Here is a 12,868-nt window from a genome sequence, read left to right as displayed (position 1 = left end):
ATATATATATATAATATCGATCATAATGTAATAGAGACCCTTAATCTAAATACTCACCATCCAACATGTTATTCAACAAATTTGAATACAATGAAGGATGCCTGTTGTGTGTGTGTGTTTTAAATCTGCCTTCTACACTTACAACAAAGTTCTAGAAGCAGTAGGACACCATAGAAAAGTTAGGGTTCAGTCCCTATGCCAGGCACAAACTCAGCATCTAGCCTGACACTTGCTATAGAATGCTACGGAACCTCTGGGGAATGAAGCTGATTTCAGTATCAAAAAGTGCTTCACAGAGTATGTCGGTCAATCAATTTTGGTTGAATAGTTAAATATCTAAGATAAGCCTTGTAAATACAATATTTGAAAAATAATTCAAATGTGAGGCTACCGATAGTCTATCTATCTGTGTCTATTTGCTGTTGCAAAGTGAGTCTTAATAGCGGGGATATTTTTTCAAACTTTCAATATTTACACATTAGCATATGTGTGATCTCTGAAGCTGGAGTGCTGTAGCTTGAGAGCAGGGGCAGATGCTGGGACACACTGCGGTGTTGTCACAGAATGACAAGAACATAGAATATATCTTTCCATGAAATTGTGGCTAACGAGAAAATTTACCGATTACAAAAATCAATGGACTTGTGTAGGAAGCACAATGGCACATTCTCAGGAAGTTGGCTTTCCTTCTGGATTAGAGAGAAATGAAACAATAAAGACAAAATAAAAGATGTTTTTTCAATATTCATTGAAAATGCTAACATCTGGAAGGCTGAGGAACTAAACCAGAATGTCAACAGTACAATTGGTTAATGACTAAGTTGGCTGTTACTTGCACTTCCTTTATCATGGTAATGAGCAATTCCTATAGCATTAAATTAGAGATAAAAGAATGTTGCAGAGAGCCTACCTAGGAGAAATTCCTTGAAGTTCTCAATTACTAGGATTTTTCCGCTAATGGAAAGGGTTGCACAGGGTCTCCAGTGATTGTTTTCTGGATGCTTTCGCTCAATACATTCTTATTTAGAATTGAAAAAGTGCTAACCAGAAAAACAACTCATGATGCAATAAGGGTAATGGGGAATCCAAACAAAATACATTTATTTTCCTTACAAAAACACTTAGGGCATTTATATGTTCGTGTCCTTATGGACCTAACCGATGAACTCCTTAACATATCACAGAGAAAAGAATAGGTCGTATGGCAGGTACCCGGGAGTCTCTTCTGGACTTTTCAGGGAGGCCTTGTTATAAGTCACTTACACTTCACACCCGATCTCCTCAACCATGAGATGAAAGGTTCAATCAGCCCCTTCTAATGCGAATACTGGGGATCTTTTCCTATTCCAGCAAAAGACAAATCTACAGGAAAGAGTTTTATGCTGCAAGTGGCAAAATATACAGATACAGAACAGTCTTCTGAACTTAATTCATTAGCTTATACTAACCAAACAAAGTCTAGCTTCAGAACTAGTTAGTTTGGGATAGGGGAAACTATTAGTTCTTCTTGGTATATTCCATAACAATTCAACATGCTCCTGGAATTTTCCCATTTGTTTTGAGTATATTTACCAGCAAAAGTAAATACTCTTTTACGATTAATAAAAGCAGAGAACCTTAACTTGGTTTTTGTTTCGTTGTTGCATCTGAATGACTGGTCAAGTTAGAAAGCATTAGTTATGCTACTTTGAAACAGCCATGTTCTTCCACATGTAACTTATTTACTATAGAAATGGATGTATATTGGGCATTAGAATATGAAATTTCATCATTATTTTAATGTTCAGTTAAATAATTTTTACTGATAGTAGTTATATTTGTATTTCAATCTTAATATGATTTTCAGAAGTTTAAGAAAAATGAAATAGGTGATTTTGTATATTCCTGAGAGATTAATCCCTCTAAAACATAAAAACATTTGTATCCCTTATTGAACATTGATAAATACAAATTTCTAAAACAGACATCCTAACATCTTGTACATTTCCCCAGTCTATCTCTTTTAGTTTCATCTTTTACACTTTTCCCATAAAATAATTTTTGCTGTTTAACTTGAAGAGTTGGTATTTGTCTTAAAATGTGATGAATGTTTTAGTGAAAACAAAAGCCCAACAATACCAGGGATTCTATAGAAATTTAATCTTATAAATACCAGGGCTTATAGGAAAATGGTGTTGGGGTACATCTCTCAAAACTTATGCAACTACAGAATCAGGGCACTCACAAACACAATAACAATTCTGTTCAAAATATCTGTACCGCTCAAAGAGATACATTAAAAATTAAAAACATGGAATTATTTCAGAGGAGAAGATGGGTGTAGTTTAATGACAAGGGGTATCTGCAGAGTAGACAGTGCTGACCGACAGAGGTGTGAACAAAACGCAGTGGAGACCTAGAAAGTGGGCACTTCCAAGATGGAGCACTCGGCAGAAGCAAACGGAGAGCAAGCATATGGGTAAAACGGCACAGTGTGGGGGCTGCCTTTGGGGCAGGGTACTCTTGAGTTAGGTGTGCTCGGCTTGTTGGTTTGCTTTGCATGCAACTACCCTTATGTGGAGGTGCAGCACATTAATATGCTGGGAAGAACTTACTGGAGTCTTTCTCCTACTTGTCAACCCTGGACGAGCGAATTTGCACTTGTTCTTTCCCGAACACATTTCTGGCTCTCCGACCTTCCTACACTGCTCTTTGGTCTCTAGGACTTGAACGCTGTCCATATTCCACTTACTCTTTCTATTTATTGAACTCTAACCTCAAATGCCACCCCTCCAGAGCAGATCTCGATGCCCTTAACTCAATGTGACTAATCATTGTATACTCTACATTTTAAAAGGGATTTTAGATACACCTTGTATTTGAACTATTTTAGCGCTTGTCTTTTTCTCACATTTTCATAATAAATTTCTTGATGCCTGGGATTGGATTGGGTGAATCGTAGTACCAGGAAGTTGTAAGCATGAGTCTCAGTGATCTACAAAACACTTTATGAATATGCAGGAATGCTACTGTAATTATATTAACTAGAATACTAGGCTCTATGTTAGGAGTAGAACATATAATCTTTGCAGAATTAATGTCATAGTCTTACATAGTATGTTTGCTGACCGAGCACTAATGCTTTAGCTCTTTCACTGGTAATAGCCACTTGAAACTCTTACTGAAAATATACCAAAGAAATGTTTGGGGGAAATTGGTGTTTATTTATGACAACATTAATGTGGATTTCACTGTTTTTGTGGTATTGAAAGAATTTTACAGGCAATCTCCCATGGTAGAGTTCATAGATTACTGTCAAAACCATCTTAAAGGGATCAGACTTTGAAACTTATTCTCAGTGCTATGCTGATAAATTCATAAGACAAAAAGAGTGTTGGAAGTAAATTATACATCTGATTGACCACTGAATAAATGCAAATTTCTAAAACAGACATTCTACTTGTATTGGAGCTACATTCTTCTATGAAACTCTAGAAATGTTGGGAAGGAAGTGTGAAGTGTATTCTGCTTCATTAATGGGGGATTTGGGTTTTGAAAGGGTATCTGCATCTTAAATTGGAAATAAAAAATACAAAAGTATTATGTTTGAATTGCTATGTATGTCACACTAAGCTTCTAGGTATTTAATTTGTATTTTGTAGTGCTAATTCAATATATTTAAACTATTTTAGGCTCAAGTGAGTAGGGAGCTCTAATTTCTTTATGCCAAGAAATCTACTTCTAGCTAGTTGTTTTATATCTTCCTTTCAGTTATATATAAGAATATCCTCTATACTTGCAAACAGTTTCAAGTTCCTATCTCTTATAACTGGTGACATCTATTCGGTCTTCCTGGGCTGTTGTTTTCATTTTCTTCCACAGACTTTTAGACTTCCATGGATTAGAACTCATGTATTGGTAAGAAAGGTCCCACAGGAAATAAAACCTGAACATGGGTTGTAAGTGTATGCTTGATCAGCTTGGGGAGTACTCTTTTATGAAAATAATTACACCTTCATGACAGCCACACACTCTGAAAGCTCTGGACGTGAAGGGACTCAGAAGCAGCGCAGGAGATAGTTGTCTTAATTGACTGTGGTTGAAATGTCTTACCCCTGCAAGCTGTGCAGAAACTTATGGCCATAGGCACGCTCTGCTAGAGCTCTCCCAGGACCGGGGCAAGTGCCTGCTGCACACACGCAGGCAGGGAATTGACATTTCATTAGTTTGCTGGTGAATCCACCTCTCAACATAATCATTTCAAAATAGCTCCACATCCTCCAAAAGGTAATAGAACATTGTCCGATAAAACAAAGACATCTGTGATGCACACGACAGACCTGAGGAGATTTTTCATCTCAACTAACCTGACAGTGCATCCTTTGCAGTCACCTTCTATTTCTCGGAAATTCCACAAACCTATAGGTTTGCTGTCAAAGTATGTTTCTCCCATGCAGCCGGTGAATGTAATCACACGTACAGCATCAGCCTTCTGTAGAGAGAGGGACACAGTGCACTTATTAGAATATAAAATTTCACAAATAATCTGGAGGTATTTATGAGAGTTACTAGCAGCAGGAGCCAGACGATTTTCTGACACTCTTGGTTTTATATACAGTCTTTTCACTCTATTAGATTATCACAGCCACTTCGAGATGGGTCAACAAAAGGGGAACAGCTCCAAAACCTCATCAATGGACCCTGGTTACTTTTTGTGGTGCCTGCATTAGTAAAGGCTGTTGCTCCTTGATATCTTCTAGGGATCTGTCACAGGATCTCCTGGAAGCCTCGGTTTTTTTTTATATAAATGGGGCAGTGTTGGCACAAAACTTACGCACAGTTCTCGCATGCACTTCAAATCCTCTTTAGATTACCGACAAAACCTAAACTAATTTCAATGCTACATAAATGGTCATTATACTGCATTGTGCAGGGAAAAGTGACAAGAAAAATATCTGCATATGTGCAGTGCAGATGCAATGTTATTTTTTGAACATTTTCAAGCCTTGGTTGATGGAATCTGAAGATGGAGAACCCATGGATGCTAAGGTCAGGCTGTAAACACTTCTCAGCTGCTAAATTTCTCCATGGTGTATCCCTTGGTGGATAACATGGGATTGCTGTGGGAATTCAATTAGATAGTGTGTGTATGGTTAGCTCAGTACCTGCTACAGAGCGGAAGTTTTAGCGTTACTGCACCTGCAGCACTGTCTTTGGGTAAATCTGGGGCATGCATTCACCACAAGGACTCCTGTCCTGAGGTCATGAGAAAGGAAGGACACTGGGGACGCAAGGAGCACGGGAAGCATGCGCATAAATTACTCTCTGATAGTGCTGCCCTAAACCTTACCTTAGAAATCACAGCAAGGCAGGTCTTCAGTGCAAGGAGAATGAAGGAAACCAAAGCAACTTAGAAAGGCCCAGGTAGATGTTTGCTGGGACTCCATAAGTGTCTGCTGAACCCCAGTTCACAGAAGCCTGATCCACACCATAGTCACAAAAGAGCAAAATTACCAGTCCATTCTAGAGAACCTGGTAATTTAATTTAAATAACTGCTTATTTTAGCCTTGACAGATTACAAATAAATAGTATATTGTGCTGCTTATGACTTTAGAAACTCTGTGCCAAATCTAATGTATATTTAGGTGAATTATCTGGAAAAAATGGTAGATTGAAATGTTTGGACTTTAGAATAAATGTGAGAATATAGTCCTTGACATGGCTAAAAAAAAAAAAAGTGTGTAATTTCACATGAAAATTTTTCTACCCCTGTGGCCATTTGGAGGGGACACTTGCGACAGTGTAGGTCAGAGTTCTCCTTGGAAAGTTTCGCCATCAGCTGGAGCCCCTTGATTTACAGAGCTTGATTATCTTATGTATGGATTCTACTAGCTGTCCTGTGCCTCCTCAGATCCTGGAAAGCTATTCTTCAGAAAATTCCCTGCTCATTTAAATTTTCATCAAGTCCCGTTAGCTAACTGTGTTCAGCTTTTGCTCAGAGACTTGAAACTTTGTGACTAAGCTATTAAAAAAAAAACAAAAAACCCTTTTTATTTGCCTATATCTTCTTTTTTTTATGAGACTGACATAAAGTTGTTTTGTGCCAGTGACATCTGCAGAATAACTACTGAAAATACAATTCAAGGTACGACTGCTATCTCTTTGGCACATATTTTATACTCATAATCTCGTTACTCATCACGGTCATGAAATGTGGTGACTTAGGACTGGAGACGTCTGTGCTTGTTAACCTGTGTTCAAATCTAACCTCTGTCACTAAGGATTGTCTGACCTTAGTCAAGACATTTAAATTCTCTCTTCCTCACACTCCTTAACTATAAAATGGGGAGACTATTAGTGCCTACTCTACTCTGGTCTAAATGCCTGTGTCCGGCTCAAATTTTTATGTTGAAATCTTAACTTCCAAGGCAATGTTATTAGGAGACTGGTTGATGCTACTGAGACTGGCTGAGGACTGGGAGGTGATTAGGTCGTGAGGCTGGGGTCTCTATGACTAGGATTAGTGCCTTATAAAAAAGGCCCAAAGGAATGCATTCCTCCATCCACCATGTGGGAGCGCAGCAACAAAGCACCCTCTACTTGGAACGGGATCATTAGAGACCATACAGGCTAGGACCTTCATCTTGGATTTCTCAGCCTCCCACACTGTGAGAAACATATCTGTTGTTATATTATAAGCTTCCTAGAGCTACTGCATTTTTATTATAGCAGCCCATATCGACTAGGAGGTAACTTTTGAAAATGAAGTGAGCTAATTCATCCAAATCGCTTAGAATATTAGTGCATACTGAGTCTAAGGATGTTATGAAAGCCTATCACTGTATCCTACCATAAATAGAGCAGATATTTTTATTGCTTGTCTGTAGCTGAGAAAACTGAAGTCCAAGGGGTTAGGTGACTTGTCTATGGTCAGACTGTAGAAAGTGATAGAGGAGTAGATCCAAGCTGCATTTCATTTCAGTAGCTATGGGTTTTGCACCACTGTGTGCTGCCCCTACATTTATCCTTGTAGGAAGTAGAAAAAGTTGGCCATATGACGATATATTATTATGTATTGCATGCATTTATATGCAGTTCTATGAACTGAGGATGATTTTAGTGTGTCGTTATGGTATCAGTTCTTTAGAGTCACATCTCATACACAAAGCAAATAAAACAACCTCACTCCGTTTGAAGGTCGAGTTCTCATAAATTTGGGGTCACCCAGGCTTTTCACATTTTCTGACTAATCTCATCCCAGGGTGACTCTGACAAGGCCAGGATTATCTATTATATTTGGTTGTGCTCTTGCATCTCACCCACAGGTCGTTTTGAAACAGCTAATTCCATTTAATCAACTTAAGCTTCTTTAGAAGGAAGGCAAGTTGCAATTTGAAATGCACAAGGACCTGTCATGGAGCAATTATGAATATTAAGTGCATGGCTCTGTATGAATGAGGAGAAAAGCAACTGGAAAACTTTTAAAACCTGATCATGATTTGAAAGCTTATGCCTCCTGTGATATTTACCATGGTATTCATAAATCTTTTAATTAGATGTATGAACTTTATAACACTTCATATCTATAGATCATGCATTGATTCAGAAAACGAGGTACACTTAAAAAACACTTTACCTTTTTTTTTTTTTGTACTGGGGATCAAACTTGGGCCATTTTGCTTAGTGAGGGAGGTGGCAGAACCACTGAGCCAAATCCCAGCCCCCAAACACTTTATTCTTAAGGCAACTAAAACAAGATTATTAAAAAAAGATGCCACAGATAAGGACAGGACAATAACTATTTAAGTGGATATGTGTAGGCTTATGAATAAGTGCTTTGGAATTGAATTTCCACAATTCAAAGATAAAACCTCACTTAAAATAAATTCACTCTTTCATAACAACCAGTTAAGTAAAACTTGGCCAAGTTATGCAGAGCTTTGTCCCCAAGGAACCAGAGCAGGTGTCGTGTGTCAGGATGAATTCAGCAAGGCGGGGAAGAGCACACTACCTTTAACTTTCCAGTCAGGCCTCCGACGAACAGCATCGCATTTGCATCCACGTCTAGGATGGTGTAGCCTGGAGGAGATGCTGAGTAGTGGGTAGTAGGCATAATACTGGCTTTGGGTCCATCCAGGGCTCTCACGGAAATGGACCCATTTCTCCCCGTTCTTCAAGGGCACAGGTGGAAATGAAGAGGAAGACAAGACAGAAAATGAAATGCGTGTCCTCTTTCTGTCCACTTGAGATTTAAAAGCGGCACAGTATAGAGAGTTGCTCAAGAAAAGTTTAGAGATAACTGATTGTTTAGCTTTGAACCTTCCAGATTCATTAAATCTCCCATCAAGACTCACAGTTTGATCATTGCTAGATACTTAGGGTTAGATTCCGCCACGACTAGCGAGCCACACGCTGTGATTCTGAGTGTCCACGGATAGGGTAGGAGATGACACGGCAGCAATTAACTGACAGAACCGCTGTCCAATGGGTCAACTGGAAAGCCATGAGGCTTTACTTAATAATCTACTATTTTCCAACACATATAATTTAAACACATCTATATGACTTCATTTTGTATTTTGTTTGATTTAATCAAGCCAGTTAACCCCAAATGAGCCACCCTTCTGCAGTATAAGCTGCATAACCTCTCCTAAAATTCCTTGCAATATCTGGGACCCAAGGAGTCGTCTTGGCATTGTATGTCTTTTATTGTCTGGCACATCTCTTAATGGATATAGTCTCTAATCTAGTCTTTAGAGTTGTGTATACAAACTGCATAAAGTTCCGTTTTAAATTCAATTAACACAACTTTGAAAGCTATTATGATTTCATTTCATTTTCTTTTTTAAGTGATTGATTTCCACGAATTGTTAAGTGTGGAAAATCTGGTCTCTCTTCTGAAACAAGCAGTCATAACGCAGCTTTACTGTCACATCCCTTTCTCTGCTGCCTCATTTTGGCAATGTCTTTATCTGTGAGGGGGCATGGAAACAAAAGAATGATTCTGTCAACTAAGGCTCTTCAACAGAACGAATTTCATCTGGTAGAAGAAGAATAAATGTCTTCAAACCCAGGAAAATACTTAAACCCCCAACACCACATATGTGAGTGTCTTGTTTCCCTCTTACACATACACACACACACACACACACACACACGCACACACACACACACGCACGCACTTTTGCTGAATATCTTAATAATGAAATAAAACTGTCATTTTTCATAAAATTGTCTTTCAATTTTTTTGGTAAAAAATTTAAACATACACAAACAGAATGAAACTCTGTGCACCCTTATCCCAGTTTGATCAATGTCAGTTCTTCAACATTTCTCTCATCTCTGAGCCTCAGCTCTAGCCCCAGGCCCATCGCTGTACATGCAACTCTTAGCTGCTTTGGATGCAACAGGGAGCTGAGACTTGATCAAAGGAGAGAAAAGGAGGAAAGTACTGAGGGCAGGAATGGTTCTCTAAGTGGTCTGCACCCTGTCAGAAACTGATAATTGATTAGAGATAAAATTGTTGATTACTGAAGATTAAGATTATTGAAAACAGCTAAAACTCCAAACTCCTACCAAATAGCAGATAAAGGGCTTATAAAGGCCTGCTCACTCTGGTCACTGCTGTGAAGGTTTGGAAATTCCTAAGAGGTATGACAGATGTACAAATTCCCACATATATACACATGTAATATGTAACATTCACATACATGTGCATGCATTCATATGTCCCTGCCTGATTGAAATGGACATAGAAGCTTTCTCCTTAAACTGAGGAATGACTTCAACCCTGTCATTCAGTTATCTTGATCTTGTTACCTTGATGCTTCAATGCGGTACCAAGAGGCGTCATTGATAGTCATATCTGGGTACTCCGCGCGCCCCACTCCAGAGCCAACATCCCACAGGAAGCTGACTTTGCCTCCACGCATTTCTATAGCCAGGAAGTCAATCTGGTGCAGAGAACCACAAAGACAATAGTTATCAGGTACCAAGCATTGTGACAGAGAGGAGAGCACAGTAATTTTCACTAGGTCCCATTTACAGACACATGAAAGAACAGAATTCAGAATTGATTATTATTTTCATCAAAGACACTGATTTTCAGGGTGTAGCTATGATTTTTTTTTAACCTAAAGTGACCCAGAGCTCCACGTGTGAATGGCACACACTAACTTATGCCACGACTGGTCTGCTGAAAAGACATTTGTATGAATGAATCCACACTCGGGCAAAGTCAAATGTTCAAACAGAAAGAGGAAGAACTCGATGGGTGAGTTTTTGTAGGTGAGACTTGGGTCACTCCAGTTTGAGTTAGAAGAGTTTTCACCCACCATAAATTAGTATGCAGTTTACTTTTCTCACTTCATGAGCAAGAAAGTTCCTCCTAATTTCTTAGTTTGAAAAGTTATTTTCAAAGCTTTATTCTTCTTAGCCTTTCTTCGTAAACAGATAGCTCTAAAAATATAACCCAAAGTAAACATTAGGGCACTGACAAATGAAAGCAAATGTGCCTGAATATTGTAGAGAATTTTCTTCCCGTTTATTTGACATTTCAGAACTTTGTAAAATTTTGAGGTTTCCAAATGTGCAAAGTCAATCTGGTGCAGGACCAGTGCGAGGGTCATGTTATTGCGTTCTATACATTTCCCAGTGCCAGGATTATCCTCTGATACCACATACGTGCAGTAGTCCACAGAAAAGCTGAATATTAAACTTACAAATTTGGCACTCCCGAGATAAAAAAGGAGGTTGTCAGCAACAGCCGTCTTGACATGGATAATAATATTGTTGTAGCTTCCTTTCTTGATTTCTGGCTTGTATGTTCGAATGCAGTCACCTCCCGAAGAGACAGACACTTTGATCTTTAAGAAAAATGAGACACAAAGACCTAAGATCGAACCTCTCAGCAAGTCTGAAGTACCTCCCAAACAACCATAGAACTAGCATCATTTTTTTTCTTTGAAGTTACTTTTCAATCATCAGATAGTATCATTCAATACCCATATGCAGATCCATTATACTCATTAATCCAGGCACACAAGAGTGGTCTTCCATGAGAATTCTGACAATGAGCTGTTCGAAGTTCTATGTTTTCTTAGCACACTGCTTTTATTTGAATCATACAACTAACAAATGCCTACCTTTCTCCTTTAAGAATATAGGCACATTTTTCCAAAAGAGATTTTTGCAAGAAGCTAATGGGAATGATCTTTATTAAGGTTGTTTAATGAAAGTTTGCCATTCACATTGCAGCAATTTTGGCATCGTTTAAAGTAGAGGATGAATGTTAGGGAAGCCATTTTTCTTTTAGTTTTCAAGAGGAAATTACTGGCCCTCCTATTTTCTTACAGATGAAAGAGGCCAAATAGATTTTGTTCTAGATGTTCTAACAAGAATATTAATCATTCCTCTCAGAGCATACATTTCAGAATAAATTATACCTTTTTATTAAGTTTCCAGGAAATAAGATGGAAATAATTTCCAATGGGTATCACTACTAATATATGTAACAGCTCCTTTTTTCTTTTGAATAGTACTTTAAAAATTACTATAAATTGCCAAGAAAGAAATTCCTATGTGAATCAAATGACACTGTTCCTTCAGGTTTTAGCTTATATTCAGGAAGTCTTCCTTCAATCACAAATTACACTATTGGATTTAATTGCCTTTGGTTAAGGTACAGAATTATCATCAAAGGGGCACTTTCAGGACAGCAGTGTAGTTCTTTGGACTCGGAAAGAAGTTTTTACTTTGCTGACTGATGGCACTCAAAGTAGGAGGCAGGGGAGAGAAGATGCAAAACATCTTTTGCTACTGGTTCCAATGCCCAGCTTCCAGAAAAATGTTGGTACTCATACCCAGGGAATTCTTATCTTCCCATTTCTTCTGACATTTTGTGTGACTCATTTAGTTTGTATATTTGGAGGAAAAGCAACCCTAGCATTATTGTTAACCCCACACAAAGCCTTTGCAAAGTCTAAGCAAGTAGCCTACGCTATCATTCCAATCTCCATACTATGAAGACACAAGCAGGTGTCTCGAAGAATTTGATTAGGTGTGAATGTAGGGAGCATGATGGCCCCTCTCCAAGGGTGAAAAGTACTGAGGAGGTGCTAGGTGCAAAACTGGTTGGATTCAAAAGGGAGAGCTAAGAAGGGATTTGGGGTACTGAGTGCAGGTAAACGAAAATACATTTGGGAACCTCTGGGAACACAGCAGATCAGTGGCAGCTCCTGTGACTCCACACAGATTGCAATTTAGGTGTCATTGTGACCTCATCTGAACTGCTGAGCAAATTGTATCTCCATACAGTTGAAATGGTTGGGAAAGAAATAGATAGTGGCTATTACCCAAGAAAAGGCGCTGTGTGTGACAGCCTGGAGCAGCTGAAGGACATAGGATCCCACTTCTGAGGCTGCTTCCCTACCCTTGTCTTCTCCCTCAGGGTGTGGCCCAGCCTCCTAACTGAGGAATTCAGGACTTGGGGCATCTGTGATGCCCAGCGTATTGCTGGTCGTGTGGTGTTCAGTGAGGAAGTTGGTGCTTTGATTCACAAATGAAGGACATTCCTGTCCACATATGGAGCTGGGAGTGAATGAAAAAGAATAGAAAAGAATCTCAGAAAACATGCAATTTCTACTTGATGTTGATAGTGTAGCAGACATGCAGTAGAAGGTGACAACGCACGCTACACGATAGGGTAACGTGGTACAGAGTCATTCAAGGGCTTGGAAATGAACAGGATAAAATAACACGAGAGAAAGACCACACAGTGGAGGGAAGGCAGGGAAGGCAGTCTTAGTCTTCATCTATTTTTAATGTTCAGAAAATGGTGGAAGAGACTGAGTTTTTGCAGCAAGTGATCCAAGCAATTTCTACTGATGT

The 12,868-nt window shown here is 38.8% G+C and overlaps 1 protein-coding gene and 1 long non-coding RNA gene across 5 annotated transcripts in view; one reads left to right on the top strand and one right to left on the bottom strand.

Annotated features, from left to right (window-relative positions):
• Lama2 (laminin subunit alpha 2) overlaps positions 1–12,868 on the bottom strand; it is a 563,701-nt gene that overhangs the window by 51,825 nt on the left and 499,008 nt on the right. For all 3 annotated transcript variants that reach the window (XM_033763224.1, XM_033763225.1, XM_033763226.1), the window contains 4 exons: positions 10,702–10,845; positions 9,800–9,933; positions 7,992–8,151; positions 4,347–4,471 (listed from right to left, as the gene is read on the bottom strand). In XM_033763224.1, coding sequence (XP_033619115.1) covers positions 4,347–4,471; positions 7,992–8,151; positions 9,800–9,933; positions 10,702–10,845 — 563 coding nt within the window. The remainder of the gene's footprint in view (positions 1–4,346; positions 4,472–7,991; positions 8,152–9,799; positions 9,934–10,701; positions 10,846–12,868) is intronic.
• The window catches only part of LOC117286003, a 71,253-nt gene that overhangs the window by 21,444 nt on the left and 36,941 nt on the right, over positions 1–12,868 (top strand). The gene's annotated exons all lie outside the window — the stretch shown is intronic.

Source organism: Fukomys damarensis, unplaced genomic scaffold (assembly GCF_012274545.1).
Source record: "Fukomys damarensis isolate Sample0158 unplaced genomic scaffold, DMR_v1.0_HiC HiC_scaffold_14, whole genome shotgun sequence".
Lineage (NCBI taxonomy): Eukaryota > Metazoa > Chordata > Mammalia > Rodentia > Bathyergidae > Fukomys > Fukomys damarensis.
Note: the sequence above shows the minus strand (reverse complement) of the source record. Positions and strands in the feature narration are given on the sequence as shown.